Here is a 26,678-nt window from a genome sequence, read left to right on the forward strand (position 1 = left end):
GAAAACAGATTGAAATGAATGACGCTGTGGGGGTTGTTTGAATTTCTGATATAACCACTGTGCAGACAGAGACATTAGAGAGAACGTTGCTCCTTCCCACGTACCCAGAGCAGCATGTGTGTGATGGTAAGAGTCATGAGGTAAAGAGGTGTGATTCATCTCTGCCTGTCTGGCCACAGCACCCTCCACAACACAACTCCCTCCAGAATCAACATCCTAAACACGCAGGCAGCTCCCAGAATCCACCTCAGGCCAGGATCAGAGCTCCATCTCCATAAGAGGCTGTATGGGAGTGGACCAGGGCAAAGCAAGGCAATATGGAAGCTGCTGGTTCCACTGTGCAGTGTGATGACGACTCCTGTAATAGCCCTGGCCCCTCACTCTCTCAACAGACAGTGAAACGCCTCCCCCACAGGAAAAACATAGCTTTAGCTACGCTATCACATTGAACTCAATTAGGGATGAGCAGAAGACTCATACACAGTCAAGTCCATCCATCATTCTGACCAATCTCTGAAAGTGGAGGATCCTAAATTATAAATCAAACCACATCTGTTGTCTCAGTCAGTATGGGCTCTGACTGGGTGAGCCAACTAGCCAAACAGACAGCACTGTGATGGTCATGTGGGAGGGAACAACGCTGGCTTTTTCAATGAATAATTCAGAAAGCTGGTGGGTTTGCTGCTGTGTGTATTCAGTGGGGGGTAAACCCAGTGTGGCTGGTAGACACTCAGTATAGGCAGGGACGGAAAAATCATCCTGCTGCGACAATTCCTCATATTAGCTCTCTACACGCACACCAGATGCTTGCATTTTTCTGAAACGCGACCTAGAGGTATTCATTCCGAAGTAATTTTCCACCCAACCAATTACCCTGAGCAGACAGCTTTTGATATCTTTCAGAGGTTTTAATGTATTCATTGGTCCCTTTGCCAATACACGTGTTTACACGCGCTCTCGTTTGAATGCGACCTGCTTACTGAAAGCTTTGAGGGTCTCTCAATTACCCGCTGTAATCTTATTGTATTCTATTCAGTGGTCTGCAAATCATACTTCAACAGCAGAGGTCCCCTTATTAACAAAAGTGCCCGTAAATACCTTCAGTATTACCTTGGTCGTAAACACTGTTTAGTTCACTCGCATGCCTTACTGCCTATAGGTGAAATTGGTGTGCGCTCAGGAGTGTGGCTTCCATTTTAGGACATTCATTCGATGTAAACATACTCTGCAGCATACAGGAGTGCAGAACAGTAAATAAGAGAGCAGAGCGATACCAATCCAAGTGTGTCCATATTTATTGGTTGTTTTTTTGCTCAGGACATGTTTGATTCAGTTACATCATTTAAATCAGCAAGTTCTCTTTAAGGACATTTAAACATTAAAACACTCTGCCCAACACGTCCTCTTTGAATAATCTGAGATCTGACTAGACCTCTAAATTGAGTTTCTCTGCCATCTGTTCCTACATGTATATACAATCAAAGTGACATGAAAACATGACACCAAAGACTTAACTCAAAGCAATAATATGCATTCATTTCATGAAAAATAATACATTGTCGTAATAAATCGTTGCTTTACCTTCAAGCCATGGATTGTTATTAAGTAAAGCATAATACAATAAAATCTTTCTTTTGTCAATGGGTGGCTTTGGTTGAAATGGCAAGGCTGGATACATGAAAACAGTTGGAAGAACATTCCAAATGCTAAACAAGCATATTCAATTCTCAAAAACGCTGCTGCTCTTGTTGCATGATCTGAATAGTGCACAGGACAAACAAGCACCATGAATGCCTTAAAATACTGATGAACATCACACAAAAATATACCAGGGTGATGCACACAGACAGCACCATCTGATAATGAGGCTTTAGATTTAAAAAATTACATTGTTCAGCTATCAAGTTATTGTAACATCTCACACATACGGTTACTACAGACAGAGTGGGTAACACTGACAAGCTCTTATGGCACCCTTTCTTCACCAAAGCAACCAAAAAGGTCCATGGGTCTGCAGCAGTTGAAAGCCCGACTCACTCAGTCATTGAGCTGGAGCTGACATTTCCTGTACGGTTTACGGTACTGTGTTCACTGGGTATTAAGAATGTCTGTCTGCCTGGCCTAGTTCTGGGCAGCAGGCAGCCACTCCAGAGTGAATATACAAACTCACCCCATGTTAGTGTCATAACAGGAAGGCAGCACTGTGTGAGGGCTCAGGGGCTCCAGAGCTGAACATGGCCTCAAGCTTCACCACCATGCAGGGAGAAACAAAGGAGCTGGCAACGGATGATCACACAGTGGCATACCCTGACTGTACCCTTGCAGCCATTACAAAAGCTTGTTATCACACGGTATATAAGTCTACATTATATCTTAACTTCCACCATCATAAAATAAGATATAAGAAAATAATGTCTATATATTTTAAATACTGTATCTAAATTGGTTTTCAAGTAGGTGTAGCCATGCTGTTGTGGACATCTTCACTCCTATTGAAACAACTAGTTTCAAGATAATCCTCAAAGCAAGTGTAGTTAATACATCTTAAACGAGAACTCATTTCTGGAATCACATGACACAGAGAAAACATTCTTAACACTTCTGAGCTGAACCAATAGCTAATACTAAATCATCTCAAAATATAAAACAATTGTCATGTGACCTTGCTGTTGCAGAATTGTTTCATGGTACTGTACGCACTTCTTACTGTGTATCTTGTCTCAAATGCAATATGAAATACCTAACCTTGACACATGATTCATAAATGTTGAAAAATGTAATGGTTTGAAGACAATGTTTTGCCAAATTTAACCATAGATAACCATAGATAAGAAGCCATTCTGGATGAAAGTATTCCAATAGCAAGATTCAGACCAAACAAAAAATGTGGTCTCTGACAAAAACACATAATTCATTGAGCCTTGAACAGTAAAGGGGAGTTTGCTTTTAGATAGAGAAACCTGAACGTCTGTTTGAATTCCTCAAATGAAAGAGCCACATGCCTTGCTGTGCAAGCAGTCAGACACTTTCTGCTTCACATTTAAAGAGAACCTCATCATTATTAGAACTAATCCTGAGCTGCACTTGCCGGTTTGGACATTTTAGAAATTGTACCGAAAGTCCCCAGCTCCCAATCCTCTTTAAGCATGATTTTCCATCAACCTCCTAAGGTACCATTTTTTCACAAAATATTTCACAAGCACATACAGAATATTAACAGCAGTCTCTAGATGTGTTTCTGTCACAATGAGTTCCCCATTCTCCTGGGGTTTAGATCAGAAGTGTATTTACAGTTTTGAATTGGCACTTAACAATAACATATGGAACTCTGCTAGTAACTCTTATTCCTTTTTTTTTTTTTTTTTTTTTAGAAATATCCCTCAAAATGGTGGGTCGGGCCATCTTTATGATGCCAGAACAGGCTCTTCTCGTTCTCCAATCTCTTCCCTGCTCCTCACCTCCTTTTTATACCGGTGTTATTTTTTTTGGTTTCAGGGGAACAAGGGCCTTCTTTCCTGTCATTCTGTCTGTGTCTGTCTCTGTCTGTCTGTGTCTGTCTCTGTCTGTCTCTGTCTGTCTGAGGGTCAATGTTTTCTAGGCTGTTTGTGTTGTGTCAGACTCTACATTAGTCCAGCGAGAGCAGTGGCTGCATGTTTTCCTCCTCACTCTTCACCTTTTCTGGCCGTTTAAGAACTCCGGGCTCCACCACCGACTGAGACCTGTGGATATAAATAAAAGATGACTGGTATCCGAGAGGCCTGTGCTCAGTCAAGCATTATCACTGATGACTTCTCACCTACTCAAGTACAAAGGAGTGGGATGAAAAGGTGTGAGCCCCAGAGCCCCCTTGCCTCCTGCAGAGCAGGTAGCACACATGGGGGTCATATAAGTTGGGTTTCATAAATGCATCCCAAAATCCCTCCGCATGAATTGTTTTAGAAGAGGCCTTGGGTTACATGCAAACACACAAATGCACACACATGCACACGCACAAGCACACAAAACCATCAATAAAATGATCTTCTCCTAGAAAAATAAATGGTGTTATCTTGTCTAGTACATGAGCCCGAAAAGTTGATCACAAAATGTCACCCTCAGACACTGATCTGACCTATTTTTGATGTATTTCTCTAATAAAAGCCTAAGCTGCTTTGGGGAACGGGAGCTATCATTCATCATGCAGAAATCTGGGACAGGTTGGTCTCCTGTGTCTACCGTGACAGAGAAAGATTCATATGACTGATGATGATAACTAAGTCAACAACCAGAGCTTCATTCACCTGTGGCAAAAAAACACCCCAAAACAAAATAAAATGTATGAACACAGGGGCTAAATTAACACAGGGGCTAAATTACCATAGGAATGAATAGTAGAACTCAATCACGTCAGCCTCAGTGAGGTTAACATTTAGAAGTTCATACAGCTACTGCTGCTAGCGGGGAGCTATGTCATTACTGCAGCAGTAAAGTAAAACAGATCTGCCTCCACTCACAGACATCATAGTCACACAGTACAGTATGGCTTCGTCATTATGGGGTCCCCATGACAGAGTGGCTCATCACACAAAACATATACTTCTCTAACAGTGACTCATACACAATTTTTCTATTTTAATCAAGTAATAAATGAGGTAATGTTTCCTTGAACTTTGTGGAGTGTATGAATGGCAGTGTACAGTGGGAAGATAATAGCACTGACTAAAGAAGTCTGAACTTCAGACTATATGGCTGCTGGTGATTACAGCCTTTAGTTCACCATACATCAGGACCCTGGCCAGGATACTATGACTCACCAAATCAAATGCTCTTCTGTCACAGATACGGGGCAGTGCAGAGCAACAGAGTGCTTAACAATAGGAATAAAGACATTATTAAATGCGTTTATGTTCTTTATGAACATCCCATACTGTGCTGTATCTCTCAATTCTTTGCCTGCTGTGTCGGTCTACTGCCTTGGTAAGCAGAAATGTCAATGAGAATTAATTTCACTGATTCAAATCTGCTGAATCCAGACATGTTTTCACTAAAGAGTCTGTGCTATGAACGGTGGAAGTGCATTTATTTCCTTTCAGGTAGACACACATACACACATAGATGCATGCATGCACAGACACAAACACACTTGAAAAATTGAGATGGCTCTCAAAAAAAGGACATTAGAGAGGCCAATTTCCCCAAGGCAAGAAGGCCTGCCTTCATGACAATGTCATATGTCTGTAAAGGTTTAGTCAGAGGGTTTTGTGAGGCAGCAGGAGTGGAACTGAGCTTTTTGCCGAAGGTAAAACTCCATCACTTCTGTTCATGCTCTAGAAGGTAGCTACAGTAGCTAGCGCACTCAGAAGAAGTCAGAGCTCCGTCAATTGAGTGCAGATCAGTGCATCATTTCATTTTTTTGCCTAATGCTCATTTCATGACCCAGTAAGTCGTAAGAGACACAGCCCTGAAAAAAACTCACTGAGACAATAGACTGTCAAAAGAAGATACACTTCCAGTCAAAAGGGTTTTTCTATATTTTGACTATTTTATACATTGTAGAATAATAGTGAAGACATCAAAACTATGAAATAACACATATGGAATCAAGTAGTAACCAAAGTATTAAACAAATAAAAATATACACAGAGCTCAAAAAAATAAAGGGAACACTTAAACAACACAATGTAACTCCAAGTCAATCACACTTCTGTGAAATCAAACTGTCCACTTAGGAAGCAACACTGATTGACAATAAATTTGTTGTTGTTGTGCAAATGGAATAGACAACAGGTGGAAATTATAGGCAATTAGCAAGACACCCCCAATAAAGGAGTGGTTCTGTAGGTGGGGACCCCAGACCACTTCTCAGTTCCTATGCTTCCTGGCTGATGTTTTGGTCACTTTTGAATGCTGGCGGTGCTTTCACTCTAGTGGTAGCATGAGACGGAGTCTACAACCCACACAAGTGGCTCAGGTAGTGCAGCTCATCCAGGATCAGGATGGCACATCAATACGAGCTGTGGCAAGAAGGTTTGCTGTGTCTGTCAGCGTAGTGTCCAGAGCATGGAGGCGCTACCAGGAGACAGGCCAGTACATCAGGAGATGTGGAGGAGGCCGTAGGAGGGCAACAACCCAGCAGCAGGACTGCTACCTCCGCCTTTGTGCAAGGAGGAGCAGGAGGAGCACTGCAAGAGCCCTGCAAAATGACCTCCAGCAGGCCACAAATGTGCATGTGTCTGCTCAAACGGTCAGAAACAGACTCCATGAGGGTGGTATGAGGGCCTGATGTCCACAGATGTGGGTTGTGCTTACAGCCCAACACTGTGCTTACAGCCCAACACCGTGCAGGACGTTTGGCATTTGCCAGAGAACACCAAGATTGGCAAATTCGCCACTGGCGCCCTGTGCTCTTCACAGATGAAAGCAGGTTCACACTGAGCACATGTGACAGGCGTGACAGAGTCTGGAGACACCGTGGAGAACGTTCTGCTGCCTGCAATATCCTCCAGCATGACTGGTTTGGCGGTGGGTCAGTCATGGTGTGTGGTTGGCATTTCTTTGGGGGGCCGCACAGCCCTCCATGTGCTCGCCAGGGGTAGCCTGACTGCCATTGGGAACCGAGATGAGATCCTCAGACCCCTTGTGAGACCATATGCTGGTGCTGTTGGCCCTGGGTTCCTCCTAATGCAAGACAATGCTAGACCTCATGTGGATGGAGTGTGTCAGCAGTTTCTGCAAGAGGAAGGCATTGATGCTATGGACTGGCCCACCCATTCCCCAGACCTGAATCCAATTGAGCACATCTGGGACATCATGTCTCGCTCCATCCACCACAGACTGTCCAGGAGTTGGCGGATGCTTTAGTCCAGGTCTGGGAGGAGATCCCTCAGGAGACCATCCGCCACCTCATTAGGAGCATGCCCAGGCGTTGTAGGGAGGTCATACAGGCATGTGGAGGCCACACACACTACTGAGCCTCATTTTGACTTGTTTTAAGGACATTACATCAAAGTTGGATCAGCCTGTAGTGTGGTTTTCCCACTTTAATTTTGAGTGTGACTCCAAATCCAGACCTCCATGGGTTGATAAATTTGATTTCCATTGATCATTTTTGTGTGATTTTGTTGTCAGCACATTCAACTATGTAAAGAAAAAAGTATTTAATAAGAATATTCCATTCATTCAGATCTAGGATGTGTTATTTTAGTGTTCCCTTTATTTTTTTGAGCAGTGTATTTTATATTTGAGATTCTTCAAATAGCCACCCTTTGCCCTAATGACAGCTTTGCACACACTTGGCATTCTCTCAACCAGCTTCACCTGGAATGCTTTTCTAACAGTCTTGAAGGACTTCCCACATATGCTGAGCACTTGTTGGCTGCTTTTCCTTCACTCTTCGGTCCAACTCATCCCAAACCATCTCAATTGGGTTGAGGTCGGGGGATTGTGGAGGACAGGTCATCTGATGCAGCACTCCATCACTCTCCTTCTTCATCAAATAGCCCTTACACAGCCTGGAGATGTGTTGGGTCATTGTCCTGTTGAAAGACAAATGATAGTCCCACTAAGCCCAAACCAGATGGGATGGCGTATCACTGCAGAATGCTGTGATAGCCATGCTGGTTCAGTGTGCCTTGAATTCTAAATAAATCACAGACAGTGTCACCAGCAGACACCCCACACAATAACACCTCCTTCTCTATGCTTTACGGTGGAAACCACACATGCGGAGATCATCTGTTCACCCACACCGCGTCTCACAAAGACACAGCGGTTGGAACCAAAAATCTCCAATTTGGACCAGACCAAACGACAAATTTACACCGGTCTAATGACCATTGCTCATGTTTCTTGGCCCAAGCAAGTCTCTTCTTTTTTTTGGTGTCCTTTAGTAGTGGTTCCTTTTCAGCAATTTGACCATGAAGGCCTGATTCACAGTATCCTCTGAACAGCTGATGTTACGATGTGTCTGTTACTTGAACTCCGTGAAGCATTTATTTTGGGCTGCAATTTCTGAGGCTGGTAACTAATGAACTTATCCTCTGCAGAAAAGGTACCTCTGGGTCTTCCATTCCTGAAGCGGTCCTCATGAGAGCCAGTTTCATCATAATGCTTGATGGTTTTTGCGACTGCACTTGAAGAAACATTCAAAGTTCTTGAAATTTTCCATGTTGACTGAACTTCAAGTCTTAAAGTAATGATGGATTGTCGATTCTCTTTGCTTATTTGAGCTGTTCTTGCCATAATATGGACTTCGTCTTTACCAAAAAGGTCTATCTTCTGCATACCACCCCTACCGTGTCAAAACACAACTGATTGGCTCAAACACATTAAGAATTAAGAAATTCCACAAAATAAATTTTAAGAAGGTACAACTGTTAATTGAAATGCATTCCAGGTGACTACCTCATGCAGCTGGTTGAGAGAATGCCAAGAGTGTGCAGAGCTATCATCACGGCAAAGGGTGGCTACTTTGAAGAATCTCAAATATTAAATATATTGTATAACATGTTTTTGGTTACTACATGATTCCATATGTGATATTTCATAGTTTTGATGTCTTCACTATTATTCTACAAAGTATAAAATAGTACAAATAAAGAAAAACCCTGAGTCAGTGTTCTAAAACTTGGTCGGTAGTGTATATGTCAAGGAGGATTTCCTAAACTACTCACCTTAATGAAACACACAGAACAATATTTAGCATATTGAATAGTGAAAAAATAAGATCATCTCCAAGTATACAATTTTCAATGCTTATCTCTCTCGCAATTCAACTAAATTATGCCAGTGAGAGGGAATTAATACACCCCACACACAAACAAGCATATGGATCTTTGTGCTCTGCACTACCATGTGTAGTGGAAGAATGAGAGAAGGTGATACTCGGGACTGGCGACTTGAAGGCGCCGAGGCCGAGCGTGATGACTCAATCACGATTTATGACATTGTTTGGATGAATGACCATCTGTGGGCTATTACAGGGCTCAAAAACACATTATCTGTGGTTTTCTGTGGGGAGGGAAATTCCCACAGAACCCTGAGAGCACAGACACCTTTGGAGATGTGAAGTTAGATGAAAATGTGAAATCGACTAAATTAATGTTCCTGTGTGAATTAAATTGTCATGTTTGGATTGTTCAAGAGATCGTAAAGAGCTATGAATTTTGATACCATATATATGTTTTATTGTACTGTAAGTGCTATGGATTTATTGTCACTGGGAAACTGTTATTTTGTTCATCGGACAACGGGTAGTTCAAAGAGGGAGTGACACAGGGGTGGGCTCCAATCATTTAAATTGAGTTGATTTGTTTAGAGATTATTCTGAATTGAAGACGTATAACCACGTTAAGTCTTATCCTATTGGTTGTAGTAATTTACTGTGCTAGTCTGCAATGGATCATGTATTTCATGTAATTGTTTGAGCATTAGTTATTTTGTGACTAATATGTTATATTAGCTGAATTGAGTAAATACATTCCTCGTTTTACAGAGTAATTCTTTGATTGACTACATGTTCATCATTTAGTAGGTCTATTTGTAGTTGTTATTTACACTACACGTTTGGGTAACACATTGACATCTCTGATCTGCTTGTCTGAATAAATTCATGCTACAACATTGGTTGCCAGGATTAGCTATTTGTATCTAGTCTCTTAATAATTGCATAATGTTGCAAGTTAGACACATGATCATTATAGTCATACTGAGAGGAGATGTAAGGCTAGCTACCTTGACTAGATTCCTCCAGAGACGTACAGGGCCTGTTGCATTTTCTCACAGAATAATGGAGTCAGATTGATAAATGTAATTTATTATTATATTCAACATAATTTCTACATAATGGTTGGATAATTTCCACCGAACTACACGTGTAGTGCAATTTAATGAAGGATTGTTCTTACTGTAGGATGTGTTTTCCATAGATTGTATAGATCTAGGAAGCCCTACTTACTCTTCTAGCTCTAGGAAGCCCTACTTACTCTTCTAGCTCTAGGAAGCCCTACTTACTCTTTTAGCTCTAGGAAGCCCTACTTACTCTTTTAGCTCTAGGAAGCCCTACTTACTCTTCTAGCTTTAGGAAGCCCTACTTACTCTTCTAGCTCTAGGAAGCCCTACTTACTCTTCTAGCTTTAGGAAGCCCTAGGAAGCTCTACTTACTCTTTTAGCTTTAGGAAGCCCTACGTACAGTATATTACATATCTGCCCTATTACATGAACCATATACTCTATGATATATTTAAGCAATAAGAATAAGACCCGAGGGGGTGTGGTAAATGACCAATATTACACGGCTAAGGGCTGAACTTATGCACGACACGACGCATAAACTGTTTACCAACTAAATTAGACCAGTAAATAGTATTTTTTTTGTCATAGCAGTGGAATATGGTCTATTATAAACTGGGTGGTTCGAGCCCTGAATGCTGATTGGCTGACAGCCGTGGTATATCAGACCGTATACCACGTGTATGACAAAACACTTATTTTTAATCTCTAATTACGCTCTAATTATTTCTTAAATATACCACAGCTTTTAGCCAATCAGCATTCAGGGCTGGAACCATCCGGTTTATAAATGGAAACAATGCATCAGTTATGACATATCTGACAGACTAACATATCGCTTTATCAGAAGACACCTCCACCTTATCTTGTATGAAGACACACAAAACACAGTCTATCACATTGACACACATGAATAACATGACTGTCCAGAGTCTAGACTGACCTCTTCATGGTTTTGGGAGACAGGTCTTTCTCCAGGTCTTTGACAGACAGGGAGTAGGACTCGGGGCAGTACTCAGTCTCCTCATCATAGGCGTGGTCCAGGAGGGTGCGGGCCCAGGTGCCCATGTCGTAGGGGGGCATCATCCCACCCAGCTCAGAGGGCAGGATCTCAGGGTGCATGAGCTGGTGAAGGCTGTTCAGGTTGTTCCCATGCATGAAGATCTAGAGCGGGATGGGCAAAACCAGTGGTTGACTTGGGCAGGAGCTCACCGGAACTGAGTACCGGCACCTTGAACATTCTACTACTTTAGATCATGTTCCTCTTACAGAATAATAGCTCAAAAGTATTGTGGAGCTTCTGTTTTATTCCAAGTCAAGCACTGGACAAAACAACAACATTGACACAGATAGATAATGAGTATATACTGTCTTAGAGCACGTTATAAAAGTCTACAGTTTGTTGGAGTGGATAGATTTGCCCTTTTGAAAAGCAAAAGTCCTGACCTGAACAATGTTTATGACAGCAGCTATTCAGAAAGTATGATAACCGATGCTATATGTTGAATAGAATGACCTGACATTCATTGGTTACAGCAACACAGTTGACTTGTTGGTCTCTGTCAAAGTGATTTTTCAGAATGTTCAGTCAACTTCCTCACATCTTACCCTTTTTCTTGTCTTGTCCTTCAGAAAGGGTCGTATGACAGTGTACAGGGCGTGGATGTACCACGGCTGGTTCACAAAATGGATTCCTCCGAACCTGGCAGGAAAGCTGTCCTGTGGGCAAAACAAAACACAAACACACTCACTATTCTACCTGTTGGTATGGTAATCCACTTTTGATGTGTTTTCACTAAGAGTATATATTGTTTTATTCTATCAAACTACATTATGAGGAGGGTATGTTGGCTAATGAGAGTGGATTTGAACATTGTTTTGTAGAATGTAAATAGAAGGTAATTCTGTTCTTTTTCATTTCCTTGTCCAACGTCACAGATTTATCTTGATGGGTTTGCATATGGGCATTATTGGCTTTATGTTAATGTTGCGCATTGAAAATCACCCAGTCCATTCATGTTACAATATTGCACTTACATTGGCTTTTTCCGTGCTGTACATTACCATGCAGGTTTGAGACATACAGTGTATTCGGAAAGTATTCAGACCCCTTGACTTTTTCCACATTTTGTTACATTACAGGCATATTCTAAAATCGATTAAATTGTTTTTTCCTCTCACCCGTCTATACACAATACCCCATAATGACAAAGCAAAAACAGTTTTTTTTGAAATTTTAGAAAATGTATATGAAAAAAATAGAAACACATAAGTATTCAGACATTTTACTCAGTACTTTGTTGAAGCACATTGGGCAGCGATTACAGCCTCAAGTCTTCTTGGGTATGACGCTACAAGCTTGTATTTGGGGAGTTTCTCCCATTCTGCCCTGTCAGAGTGGCCATCAGGTTCATGGTCACCTCCCTGATCAAGGCCCTTCTCCCCCATTTGCTCAGTTTGGCTGGGCGGCCAGCTCTAGGAAGAGTCTTGGGGGTTCCAAACTTCTTCCATTTAAGAATGATAGAGGCCACTGTGTTCTTGTGGACCTTCATATATGCAGAAATGTTTTGGTACCCTTCCCCAGATCTGTGCCTCGACATAATCGTGTCTCAGAGCTATACGGACAATTCCGTTAAAATATCATGGCTTAGTTTTTTGCTCTGACATGCACTGCCAACTGTGGGGCCTTATCTAGACAGGTGTGTACCTTTCCAAATCATGTCCAATCAATTTAATTTATCACAGGTGGATTCCAATCAAGTTGTAGAAACATCTCAAGGATGATCAATGGAAACAGGATGCACCTGAGCTCAATTTCGAGTCTCATAGCAAACGGTCTGAATACTTATGTAAATAGGGTATTTATGTTTTCATTCTGAATACATTTGCAAAGAATTCTAAAAACCTGTTTTCACTTTGTCATTATGGGATATTGTGTCTAGATTGCTGAAAAAAATGTTTAATCCATTTTTAGAATAAGGCTGTAACTAAACAAAATGTGGAAAATGTCAAGGGGTCTGAATACTTTCCTAAGGCCCTGTAGATTGAACATTATTATCATACTGGTCTGTTATAATTTGGACACAGGGAGTATTCTGAGATTATACACTGATATAACAGGGTTGGCTGACGAGCAGCAGAACTGTGTCCCTGGGGAGAAGTTCATGTAAAGGAGCAATCTGATGATTTAGGGAATAGTTTGTGAGGAGGACGCAGGAGGAACACCCAGAGTGCACCCTGTAATCTAGTGACACAATCTAGGGTAAAGTCATCTCACACAGGCACCGCGGCAGAGCAACATCACAGCTACAGTCAAACCCGTGGGAGGATAATCACCAGGAAAGCTCAAAATACACAATAGTCTCACAACATTTAACAAGTTGGTAATGCCTCAGTTTCATGTGTAAGTGTGGTTCCCATCTGTTCTGCAGACTTTACTGAAGTTTAAGACTGGTGTAATGGCTACCTGTATTAATTGAATTAGCTAATGGAGGTAGTTGACAATGGTGTTACTAGCTCATTGTAGCTTCCCTGCTGAAAAAACACTGCATAGAAAAGCTGATCATGCTGGTCACCAGCCTTCCAGCCTTCGCTGTGTTTTTGCTGGTGATCAACCTTTGCTGTGTTTTTTTCTGGTCATCAGCCATGCGCTGTGTTTCTGCTGGTGCCTTCGTTGTTCTTTTGCTGGTGCATTCGCTTGGTTTTTGCTGGTCTCCTCCCCGTGTTTTTGCTGGTGTTTTGCTTAGTTTTCGCTGGTGATCAGCCTTTTGCTGTGATTTGCTGCTGACCAGCCTTCACTGTGTTTTGGACACTAGTGACCAACATAACCAGCATCAAGTCACATTATACTGGCTTGCAAAGTAATGTTTCATTCCTATTGGAATCCTGACAGGTTGGGGATATCCAACAATTGGAACTTTCATTCACCTAAAATCTGCATTCAGAATGACTATCCGGGTTAGAAGTATTAATAAATGACACTACCTACAGTGTATTCAGACACCTTGAATTTTTCCAAATATTATTTATTAGATTGTACCTTTATTTAACTAGGCAAGTCAGTTAAGAACAAATTCTTATTTTCAATGACGGACTAGGAACAGTGGGTTAACCGCCTTGTTCAGGGGTAGAATAACAGATTTTTACCTTGTCAGCTCAGGGATTCGATCTTGCAACCTTTCAGTTACAAGTACAACGCTCTAACTACTAGGCTACCTGCCGCCCCAAGGGATGTTAAATTACAGCCTTATTCTAAAATGTATTCAACAGTTTTTTCCCTCATCAATATACACACAATACAGGTCATTAGACATATTTAGCATGTCCAATCAATTGAATTTACCACAGGTGGACTCCAATAAAGTTGTATAAACATCTCAAGGATTATCAATGAAAACAGGATGCACCTGAGCTCAATTTCGAGTCCCATAGTAAAAGGTCTGAGTACTTACATAAATAGGGTATTTAAATAAATACAAATGTTGCTAAATTGTCTAAGAACCTATTTTCGCTTTGTCATTGCGTGTTGATTGATGGAAAAAAAAAGTAATTTCATCCATTTTAGAACAAGGCTGTATTGCAAGAAACGTGGAAAAGGTCAAGAGGTCTGAATAAGTTCCAAATATACTGTAACCACCTAAACTGGAACAACCATTTCGGTAACAGGTGCAATAACTCCAACTAACAGATTGGATTAGTTTAGAAAATGTTATTTATCTTTGTGTAGCATAAGATAATTTAATTCGATTAATCAATCAAGTACATGCAAAAATACTGATATTGAAAAAAACAATTCCAAAAATCAAACAGCAATGAGCATGCTGGGAAATATGATAATGATGGGCGTGGTTTTGCAGACTAGCTTCACCAGCTAGACCATGCTGGACTAGCATAGACCAGCATGGACCAGCATAGACCAGCATGGACCAGCTTGGTCACCAGCATACCACCATCACCAGCACATCAGCATGAGCTGGTCACCTGCATACCAGAATCACCGGCATACCAGCATGAGCTGTTCACCAGCATCGCCAGCTTGACCAGCTATTTGGCCAGCCTAACCAGCTAGACCATGCTGGTCAGACCATCTTGACCAGCAATCCGTCCTGCATGGACAACATAGCCCAGTGTGGACCAGTTTGAAAATTAGGCTATTATGTTTTTTTCCAGTAGGGTTTCCCTCTTAAATATGTCTCAGACTGCTATTATTGAGTTTTTTCCTCCCAGCTCAGAGAACCAACACTGAGAATTCTTCAATAACACAAGCTGTGCTATACCTATCTACCCAGCTGGATGTATACTTCTACTAAGCATGGTAATCAACTCTCAACACTAATTCTCTCTATCACACTTTCAGACAAAACATTGAAGTGTCAGAGGGTATCCTTGCAGCTTGAGATAGATCTTGCCTCTTGGCTATGCATAGTTTGCAGATAACCAGATAGCTGTTAATTTTTAAAACAGGGCATTAATGGCCTAGAACAAATTCTTATTTTCAATGACGGCATAGGAACAGTGGGTTAACTGCCTGTTCAGGGGCAGAACAACAGATTTGTACATTGTCAGCTTGGGGGTTTGAACAGTGGGTTAACTGCCTGTTCAGGGGCAGAACGACAGATTTGTACCTTGTCAGCTTGGGGGTTTGAACTTGCAACCTCCCGGTTACAAGTCCAACACTCTAACCACTAGAGTGGACCATTCTTGATACACACGAGAAACTGTTGAGTGTGAAAAACCCAGCAGCGTTGCAGTTCATGAAACAAACCGGTGCGCCCGACACCTACTATCATACCCCGTTCAAAGGCACCTACATTTTTTTGTCTTGCCCATTCACCATCTGAATGGCACATATACACAATCCATGTCTCAATTGTCTCAAAGTTTAAAATTCCTTCTTTATCCTGTCTCCTCCCCTTGATCTACACTGATTGAAGTGAATTTAACAAGTAACACCAATAAGAGATCATAGCTTTCACCTGGAAAAAACAGTGCAACACCGGTGCCCCTGCACATTGACTCTATACTGGTACCTCCTGTATTTAGCCCCGCTATTGTTATTTACTGCTGCTCTTTAATTATTTTTTATTCTTATCTCTTTTTTTATTTTTTTTTAGGTATTTTCTTAAAACTGCATTGTTGGTTAAGGACTTGCAAGTAAGTATTTCACTGTAAGGTCTATACCTGTATTCAGCACAGGTGACAAATAACATTTGATTTAATTTGATTTGAGTCTATGTCAGTCTATGTCATGGAAATAACAGCTGTTCTTAATGTTTTATACACTGAATGTATAAGAAACACAAAATAGAATGCAGGATGGAGACTTGGTCTTCCTCCTCTGGTTGTTGTTGGTCTGTACCTCTAGTGCAATGTTGGAGGAAGGAGGGAAAGGGGAAGAATAGAAAACCACTGCTGCCCTCTTTGATGTATTCTAGCTACAAGCTACTTCTGCTACATTTTTCATTTGGAGAGGAAAACTTCCATAATTGAGAGAGCATGAAGCTTAAAGCTGCAATATGTAACTTTTTGGGTGACCAGACCAAATTCACATAGAAATGTGTGTTAAACATCTGTCATTCTCATTGAAAGCAAGTCTAGGAAGGGATAGATCTGTTATATGTGTGCTATTTCTATGCTACCTGTTTTTAAGATTCATTTTTGTGTCTTTTACTTTCTGTTTTGTACACCAGCTTCAAACAGCTGAAAATACAACATTTTTGATTATGGACAATACCTTTCACAGCAGTTTAGATGGTACAATGATTATCTATACTATATGTGATTGTTTTGTCACATAAACTGAAATTAGGCGAACTATAAGAATTTTAGCAACCAGGAAATGCCGGAGCGATTTATGCATATGCATCTTTAACTGTGAGCAACTAAAAGGGCAAATGACATCCAAGCATCATCGGAAGCCAGCAACATGGAACATGAACAGATGGACGTGGGCATACGTGGGCCATTTTGCAGGGCTCCAAAGATCTTTTATCACAAGAACAGTTCAATTGATTTATTAGCTTCTGTTTAGATGTATTAGTTAATAACCAAACATATATATTTGTTTATCTCTTGGTGACTGTTATGTCACAGTTTAGCCTCCTGATATACTTGTCCTTTTGTTGAAAACATATAGGTTGCCTGATGTTACCTCATAGATTTTCCCAAGCAACAAAAGCAAGAAACTAGGGCAGAGATTCAAGGGCAGCCCACCTAACAAGGCAGAGATTTCTGAAGAGACTTTCCTTGCATTGCAGAGAGGCACTGATGGCAATAGAAGCCTATAAAGCCAAGCTGTCAAACCCCTCAGTGAACACTGATGAACACATACTGGCAAAATCCCAGAATGTGTTGTTCCACAAGGACTCAATGGTATACACTGATGACATGTGATTTGTCAACCAGAAAATGCTGATTAGCCCGATTGCAACAGTGAATGCACTATCCCCATTTTGAATGAATCTCATTTGAAGTTGAGCTTCATGGTCTGGAATGAATTTGGAAACTGATTCGTAAACATGACAAAAGGCTATATGCATGCAAACCCAAGAGATGAGATGGTGTACTAAAAGTTATAGCCTATAATATGTCAATCTGATTACATAATAATAATAATAATAATAATAATAATAATAATAATAATAATAATAATAATAATAATATAATAATAATAATAATAATAATAATAATAATAATAATATATGCCATTTAGCAGACGCTTTTATCCAAAGCGACTTACAGTCATGTGTGCATACATTCTACGTATGGGTGGTCCCCGGGATTGAACCCACTACCCTGGCGTTACAAGCGCCATGCTCTACCAACTGAGCTACAGGACCAGGATACATGAATTGTCAATCTGTGCTTTTTTCACTACTGTTGAAGTTGAAAATTCTGGAAAGGACTCCCATGTTTTCACATAATTTTTTTGTGAAGCCCATCTTTTCCTGGATTCACTTTTCTTTTCATAGGATAGGCTTGACGAGCTCTCTAAATTCAGCTCTGCTCTTTTCAGGAGTCATTGATAAAGGATGGAGTGAATTAATCCTGCTGTGAAAATGAAAAAAAGAAAACGTCAATTTAGTGGAGTCCTTTTCAAAAAGAAAATGTAGCCTAAAGTGAAGATGCTACTTTGTTATATACCTTTACTTACAGCCACTGGAAGTAGTTTGGGGGTGGGGATGTTGCGTTTTATCATTATTTATTTTCAAGGGAGAGGGCGCATAAAAAATATTTTGGCCCATGCAACAGACGCTATATTGGTCCGCTAATACAGCACTATTAAAGGCCCACTTTTGTGGATTTTTATATTTTTCCCCATTTTATATATATATCTATATATATATCTATATTTTATTATTATGATTTTCAGGGGGTGCTGCAGCCCCCTCAGCACCCTTTCTTCCCACGGCTCTGCCTGTACTGGAATGAGGCCTCTTCATATGCACTAGTTTAACAGCAGACTACAATATAAACAGGCCCACAGCACTTTGTAGTAGGCTATCTGGGGAAGGCTTTTGATTGAGAGCTACATTAAGTGAAAATTGAAAATGACATAAAGCCATTCTCTGCTTTCTTTGAAGAGACAGACCCTGGATTAATACGTAGCCATGGAAATAGAGAGAGGATGAAAGGCGAGAGAAGAGAGACAGTTACAAACGATAGGTCACGTCAATAACGTAGGCACCACAGGAGACACTTTATCTGCACCTGCCAGATACGGCCTGTTAATTTGGGGAAAAGTAAAGTGAAAAAGTTGGGGAAAAGTTCATTGTGAGGGATGAAGCTCCACTTATTGGCAAAACCACATTCCGTTACAGACTAGACCAGCACAGTTCTTCTGCAGGAGAAACAACATTACAACTCCAGAGTGTCAGGCGGAATCGGAATCTGAGGCAAGCAAACTAACAATTGGTTTTCCTCTGCCCCTCGGTCCAAAATAGTGTATGTCTGCTGCTGATTCCTCAGCCAGCTGAGAGTCCCCTGGACTTGTTACATGTACATACTGCACTATTGAGCACAGCACAGCATAATCCCTGACCTCTCATTGAGGAAAGGCTCTGTTCTTCTGAATCACTCAAAATGTGTTAACAGGTCGAATCTATAAATATTATACAGACTCGCCCTTGATAAAACTCCAGACTCGACTGAAGGAAGGTCAAATCCATATTTCACAGCTATTGGGTATACTTTGGCGATAAACACATTGAAAGGGTTCTAGTTCAGGACTAAATTCATAAATAGAATTTGAATAGCATGGAGCAAGTCCACTGTGTTATCGGCAAGCTTAGAGAACCATGTTGAGCGGTTTGCTGCTTTCAATTCATCCATCCTGTGGGTGGGCTTAATAATAATAATAAAGGGCTATCAAGAGCTATTTTATCCACCTGTAATGACATCATTATCGATGCATGAATCATAGTTTGCATCCAAAAAAAACAGTAACACTGAGTTGACTAAGAATACTGACCAAAATGTTTTGCTCAGTGGATTGTAAGAGGTATCTGTCTGGGAATAGGGTTTTCTCCCTTCATTACTACATAACGGAGTTTGGGGTCAATTCCATTTCCATTCCCGTCAATCCAGAAAGTAAACGAAACTTCACATTTTCCCTCACTGAAAATCATTGAGGATAATTGGAATTGGAATTTCAGTGTACATCCTGAATTGACCCTAACCCTGACACATACACAATATATACAAAGTATGTGGACACCCGTTCAAATTAGTGGATCCAGCTATTTCAGCCACACCCGTTGCTGACAGGTGTATGAAATCGAGTACACAGCCATGCAATCTCCATAGACAAATATTGGCAGTAGAATGGCCTTACTGAAGAGCCTTCATAGGATGCCACCTTTCCTATAAGTCAGTTCGTCAAATTTCTGCCCTGATAGAGCTACCCCAGTCAACTGTAAGTGCTGTTATTGTGAAGTGGAAATGTGTAGAAGAAACAACAGCTCAGCAGCAAAGTGCTAGGCCCCACAAGCTCACAGAACGGGACCGCCGAGTGCTGAAGCGTGTATCTCGTAAAAATCGTCTGTTCTCGGTTGCAACACTCACTACCGAGTTCCAAACTGCCTCTGGAAGCAACGTCAGCACAGTAACTCTTCATAGGAAGCTTCATGAAATGGGTTTCCATGTCCGAGCAGCCGGACACAAGCCTAAGATCCCCATATGCAATGCCAAGCGTTGGTTGGAGTGGTGTAAAGCTCGCCACAATTGGACGCTGGAGCAGTGGAACCGCGTTCTTTGGAGTGAAGAATCACACTTCACCAATGCTAACTGCCAAAATGCATAGTGCCAACTGTAAGGTTTGGTGGAGGACTAGGCCACTTAGTTCAAAAGAAGGGAAATCTTAACGCGATGCATATAATGACATTCTAGATTATTCTGTGCTTCTAACTTTGTGGCAACAGTTTGGGAAAGGCCCTTTCCTGTTTCAGCATGAAAATGCCCCCGTGCATAAAGCGAGGTCCATACAAAAATTATTTGTCGAGATTGGTGAGGAATATATTGACTGGCCTGCACAGTCCCGACCTCAACTCCATTTAACACCTTTGGGATGAATTGGAATGGCAACTGCGAGCCAGGCCCAACCGCCCAACATCAGTGCCCAACCTCACTAATGCTCTTGTGGCTGAATGGAAGCAAGTCCCAGCAGAAATGTTCCGATTTCTAGCGGAAAGAATTCACAGAAGAGTGGTGACTATTGTAGCAGCAAAGGGGGGGACCAACTCCACATTACTGCAGATGATTTTGGTGTGAGATGTTCGACGAGCAGGTGTTCACATACTTTTGGTCATGTAGTGTATATACAATGTGTAGCTACAGTATGTAGAAGAGTATTGATGGGTGAGAGACTGACTGGGCATCTAATAGATATATAATCTCAGGGATTAGATGTTAGATAACAAAGGGAAAAGACACAGACAGAGATAACAGCTTTCAATCAATTGAACCACTCTCAAGGGCACACCAAGCTCAGGCAAAGCCCAAGTTAATGCACAGCAAAAAAATAACTATTCCATCAAATTATCTAGCACTTTAATTGTAAAGGATAAAGCCATAAATCATATTTATACTACACCTCTTCACAAAAGAAGACTTTCCTTCTCCCAAGCCTCAGACAGAACATCATATACTGTATAACTACAGCCACTGTCCTCAAAGCACAACACGGCATTATCTGCTGCTACAGAAATAAGTCTATTAGCCATATGCAGGGGGAAAAAACACATTCGTTTGTGAATGAACAAAATGTCGTTTTTCACCACTATACACTTAGAAAAAAATGGCAATGCAATATGAATACTTTATAGAGTGCTCAAAAAATGAGCTCTAAAAATAGCTCCAAGCATGAACCTCTCGCAGTTCCAATTAATTCACTGGCGATCTCCCACAATCATTAATAACAGTGATGAAGATTTGGCGGCAGGTAGCCTAGCGGTTAAAGAGCATTGTGCCAGTAACCGAAAGGTCGCTGGTGCAAATCCAAGCCGACAAGGTGAAAATCTGTCGATGTGCCCTTGAGCAAGGAGCTTAACCCTAATTGCTCTTGTAAATTGCTCTGTATAAGAGCGTCTGCTAAATGGCTCAAATTTAAAAATGTAAGAGCATTTAAAAAATGTGTTGCACTCATATGTATTTTATTGATCATATATAACTAATTGATTGAGCCTGGCTAAATGGGTTTTAAGCTGTCACCTTTTAAGATGTGAATTAACACCATTGCACCAAATTACATAATTATGGAGAAGCAGATCATATGAAGAGAGGGACTGACTACAGCCCTACATCTGCAGAATTATGTTCATGTAAAACATTTGTCCCCCAATCTGTCTTAAAACCACAGAAATAATGCACACATCATCACCCACTCTGAGAGAGAATGGCAGAAGTGTGTTTCTCTCATCTAGCAGCACAGTCCATCTGGAGAGTACATAGCATGGCGGTTGGACAGGTTGCCACGGAAACTTGTGGGATGGGATGGGGAAGACTGGTCTTTTGTGATTGGCTGCCGAACACAGGTTATTCTCTAGACTAAGAGGGACAAAAGGCATAGCTAAGAGAGAGAGAGAGAGAGAGAGAGAGAGAGAGAGAGAGAGAGAGAGAGAGAGAGAGAGAGAGAGAGAGAGAGAGAGAGAGAGAGAGAGAGAGAGAGAGAGAGAGAGAGAGAGAGAGAGAGAGAGAGAGAGAGAGAGAGAGAGAGAGAGAGAGAGAGAGAGAGAGAGAGAGAGAGAGAGAGAGAGAGAGAGAGAGAGAGAGAGAGAGAGAGAGAGAGAGAGAGCGGGCGGGAGGGCGGGCGGGCGGACGGGTGAGTAAGAGGAAACAACAGAGGCTCTAAGATAACAAAGCATAGCTTGGGGAAACCAAGGCCAGCATGGAGTGTTCTACTCATTTCAACCATTTGTTTCTCTTGGTATTGATTTGCCAAGAATACCCACACTCTAAACAAGTGTTAATTTCTTTCTCTTTGTTTTGCAATATGCAATGAAATCTGTACTAGAGCTGTGCTCTGTGTATTAGCTATTCCAACAACAATAGATGGGACTGTCAGTTTGGGAATAGGAAACTGAATTATCACACATTGACAATTACAATTGAGTTATTTAGCAGACACAGTTGGAGATGCATTTTGAAATATCCTTATTGGGTATGTTCAGATTTTCGGTTAATTTTCATGTTTCTGATAAGCTTCATAATCTTCCATAATCTGTTTCAAATTCTGTAAGCAGAGTGCTTTCATTGTTGCCAGTGAAAGTGTTTAAAAAAATGTAATTGTTGTTAGTAATGTTGAATTTCATCATGTTATTCTGAACACACCACCCACGTGCATTAACAAATGTACTGACAGAAAATGACAAAGAAGCTGAACCGAGATCCGGAATAAACACACACAAACACACTGGTGGGCAGCAAACAGTGAGCTGCACCTGATGCAAGTACAAATGATATGTAATATGGATAAATCATTAGCTATAACATGTCCTTCACAATAAAAAACAACAACATCTTGACTTCTTGGCAATTTCAAAAATCAATACCCATTGAGGCAACGAGTGTTAACCTCAGCTGAGGATGAAAACCTAATGTTGATGTCTTGAATGTGCTTTTCTTTGTGTGTGATTTCTTTAGCAGATCAGGCCCTTCATGGCAGTCATAGTGAATCATGAGGCGGGCTGGCACACATGAGCCCTTCCATGTCATTACACAACCCACCAGAGGGCCACAACACCCTGAGATGCTCTCAGTGTTCAGTGTCAAGCGGGCTCACAGATAGGATGTCACCACTATCCATTACACTGGAGAGAAGCATTATGAGGAGAAGGGTCAGGCACTGGACAACACATTTTGTGTCTGAGGTGGAAAATCAATAGTTGAAGATACCATACCATATAATAAATAGCATATATACCTTATGAAGTATCTACTATTGTAGAACCGATGATCATATATTATGTACTGTCGATATAAACTTGCTCAGATTGAAATGGGTTTCTGTTGGAGCTTTTCGTCTCCGACTCAGACAGGGAGAAATGTTTAGCCAGTAACTGTTGATTATGTGGCTGATTCCATTAGTAAGTACAATGTTTCTGTTGGGTTGTATTTTATTTTCCATTCAAAGGATGACAACAGTGTTCCCGCATGATTTGGTAGCGGCACATTGGGAGGCAGAGATACTAATAGTAGTGATCAATTATTCACAGTCTAATCTGTGTCTGGAGAGGCAGTGGAATGTGCAATGGCCTGATCATGGTCCTCCATTGATATTCAGTCAATGAACCTTTCTGGTGATAACAGCCTACGCTCTACATGGCTACATATTACATGGCTACATAGCTACGGAACTAGCCTATCTTAACTTTCCATACATTAACATTTGAATGATGGACTACAGAGGAATTGGTTGGCAGATAGCCTAGCGGTTAAGAGCATTGAGCCAATAAACAAAAGGTTGCTGATTCGAATCCCAGATCCGACTATGTGAAAAATCATTCTATGCCTTTGAGCTTGGCACTTGACCCTAATTGCTCCTATAAGTCGTTCTGGATAAGAGTGTCTGCTAAATGACAAAAATGTCATTTGCAATTGCTGTATGCATTTTGTTATTAGGCTACACATCATATTTATAATTTGGTTGGCCACCTCCCAAAGGATAAACTTGGACAGAGACCTTGTCTTTTGTATTCCATTAGAAAATATTGAACAGGGTCAAAGGAATGTTGTTCAAATTTGAGTCTCATCACCTGCTGAAGATTGCAATCATAGGCTCAGAAATAAAAATGGAAATGTCATAATTAATTTCTCATGCAAGTCTTTGATTGTAAAGTAATTTCTGAGAGTACAGAGGAGTGATTATTGAGTGGATGTGCATTTACATTATAACAGCTTGTCACGCCACCAAGAGAATGATAAGAAAGTTGGTCAGAAACTGTTTTTCAGTAAGATTCGGTGACTTGTCCCACTACTCCAGCAAGCATCCCAGGTGTGCAGAAACATGTGCAGTTATATATAGCTTGTCGCTAATGTTCCCCCCATATAAACTAGTAGCAGTAGTGCTATACTTCTATAACCGACCATGACAACAACGAAGATCTGCACTTCCACACTGCAAGAGTGACAAGTGTCTGGTGTATTCAAAATCCCCCAAAACCTTTATTGTTTTAGGCTTCACTAAAATCAGTAAATGTAGCAAACCCCTCTAATCTGGGTAATCTCAGTAAATGGGAGTTTATTGTCAAAAGTAGCTAGGAACTGAGTGATGTGGAGCCCAGCAAAGAGAAGGTTTATAAGAATGTTGAGACTGTTACCTGTAGACCTTCTATGGCCAGTCTCAGCATACTCGGTGTTAGTTTGGAGGCTTGTTTGAACGTGAAGTTGCTCCAGTCGATGATCAGGACAAATCCATTTACCTGTAGCTCTGGATCTTCTATCATGGACTCCAGCGACAACAGAATAGATCGCAGTATATCCACAAATGTATACCTATAGAGGTGAGCAAAAGCATTAGGAGACTATTCTAGTACTGTAATCCCAGTTAAATAGTTAACTGTAAAAATGAAATGTAACCAGCATACCCTTGTTTGGCAGTAAATACAGAATGTGACTCTTTAACCTTTTAATTCAGGAGAGTAATACACAGAGATCCAGATTGCAGATTGACTTGTATGAGTGCTGTCATTAAGTTAATGGACACCCCTGATGGCCTTTTGTGTGTTTATCACAGCCTGCTATTGTGTGAAATTACTCATGTGTTTTCATTGTGACTATGGAGATCACATGAGTGGGCCCCTAAAGTAAAGGAAATCACAAACTCAAATCTCTAAAGTAATGTGGTGAAACATAATTTGATTGTATCTGGTTCAACACTTACAGTCCTCATTCACTAGTGGGGTGCTAGCATTTTTACTGACCTGTGCAGCCTAGTCTATGCCCATTCCCTTGCCTACATCAATGAGACACTGACAGGGCTCGCCTTTTGGTTAATAGTTCAATTTATGTTTCGGTTAAATTCATGAGACTAGGCTATAACAAAGCCAATGCCACAGATTTGTGGGAAAATATATAGATGGTCGACTAAAAGCAAACTGTCAAGTGGCGTTACAGTAGTTCTGAAAGGACAGCTCCCAAATATCAAACGGACATTACCTGCTCTGGTCCCAGTTAGCAGCAAAGAGAATCAGTATTTTCCTGCCATATCTGTCCAAGTTGGTCAGCACCCCCGGAAATCCGTCTTTGAGAGCCTGCTTGATTCCCGGGTCGGTTGCTTTGAGGTTTTTAAACATATCCAGATTTTGCTGACGATATTCGAAATACTGGGCCAAGAGGCGAAACGACTCGAAATGATTAAATTTCCTCGCTCGGAGAAAGCGCAGGATGAAAGCATCTTCTGTCCTAAGAAAGCCAATGTCTGGGCGGGTGATGATCATGTCCCTCACCTCCTGAATGTCCTGATGCAGAGTGTCGGGGTTCTCCTTTAACTCCACCTTGGCTTTCTCCAGGGTTTCTGGAGACAACCCCGCTTGCAAGTGAGCCATTGTCCCTGCTTCCACGGCCAATATTGAATGGTTGGTCAAATATTACCGTCGATGGAGCCAAAACCTCCAACAATGAATGCGTCACGTATATGCCTATTGGACCCACTCAATCAGTTCCCTAAAATCAAAGCCTGACTTCAGATATCGTCCTGGGTCCTCCTGAGTAGGCCTGTGATAGAAGGTGCAACATTGGCTGCATTCACTTTTTGGACAGCGCCATTATGTTTCCACCTGTACCTATCTAACATCTGACTTCTGTTTCCAACTTTCTTCTCATATGTTGACATTTATAGCTCTCAAATCAGACGCAATACTGGCTGTTGCTGACTTCCCAATTAGGTCTATGAATAGCCTATGTTCAGTCACCGATTGCATCTCTAACCTGGCTACGTTGGAAGCCTAAACACACAATTTTGAGACAACCGTTATCATCCATCCCCACCCAAATTAATCTAACATTACAATTACCATAAAATCATTACACTATGCTACCTTCAAGCGGTCAGGCAATGCGGCACCCTGCAGTAACTCCTGTCATAACTCTCCTTACCGAATGCATTGTAATTCAGAATCAGAAAGATGCTGTCGCCGACTGCTAGAAATTACTGTCAAAGACTCAAGGCGACATATTCCGTCGACATCCTCACTCCATCCAGTATGCTGTCTATTTCCATTCTGTGTGTTTGGTCCCAATATTGGGTGACCAAGTCCAATTCCCGTTGTTCTGAGCGCGGTGCTGCTTCGGTTCTTTTTGTGGTTGCTTTACGTCAGTGATGCTGTTGCCGTTTTGTTGCTGTTGAAAGTGACTAAAAACCATCGCTCCAGTGTTATAGTCACTCTGGCCGTCATCACATGGTGTAGGAGGGAGAA

The 26,678-nt window shown here is 41.2% G+C and overlaps 1 protein-coding gene across 1 annotated transcript; it reads right to left on the reverse strand.

The window, feature by feature from the left end:
- Positions 1–1,285: 1,285 nt before the first annotated feature.
- Positions 1,286–26,678, reverse strand: LOC123991605 (clavesin-2-like). Its single transcript, XM_046293230.1, has 5 exons — positions 25,420–26,678; positions 24,582–24,756; positions 11,377–11,487; positions 10,712–10,932; positions 1,286–3,719 (listed from the first exon to the last, which is right to left on the reverse strand). Exons 1-5 carry the CDS (start codon positions 25,806–25,808, stop codon positions 3,626–3,628), a joined length of 990 nt encoding a protein of 329 aa, XP_046149186.1. The 5' UTR covers positions 25,809–26,678; the 3' UTR covers positions 1,286–3,625.

The sequence above is a fragment of the Oncorhynchus gorbuscha genome, linkage group LG12, assembly GCF_021184085.1.
Source record: "Oncorhynchus gorbuscha isolate QuinsamMale2020 ecotype Even-year linkage group LG12, OgorEven_v1.0, whole genome shotgun sequence".
Taxonomy (NCBI): Eukaryota; Metazoa; Chordata; class Actinopteri; order Salmoniformes; family Salmonidae; genus Oncorhynchus; species Oncorhynchus gorbuscha.

Coding starts and splice junctions, on each gene's coding strand:
- LOC123991605 (XM_046293230.1), bottom strand. CDS start 25,808: ATGGCTCACTTGCAAGCGGGGTTGTCTCCAGAAACCCTGGAGAAAGCC. Junction 24,757..25,419: donor GCTAACTGGGACCAGAGCAG/GTAATGTCCGTT, acceptor TCACCTCTATAG/GTATACATTTGTGGATATAC. Junction 3,720..10,711: donor TCTCCCAAAACCATGAAGAG/GTCAGTCTAGAC, acceptor TTATATCCACAG/GTCTCAGTCGGTGGTGGAGC.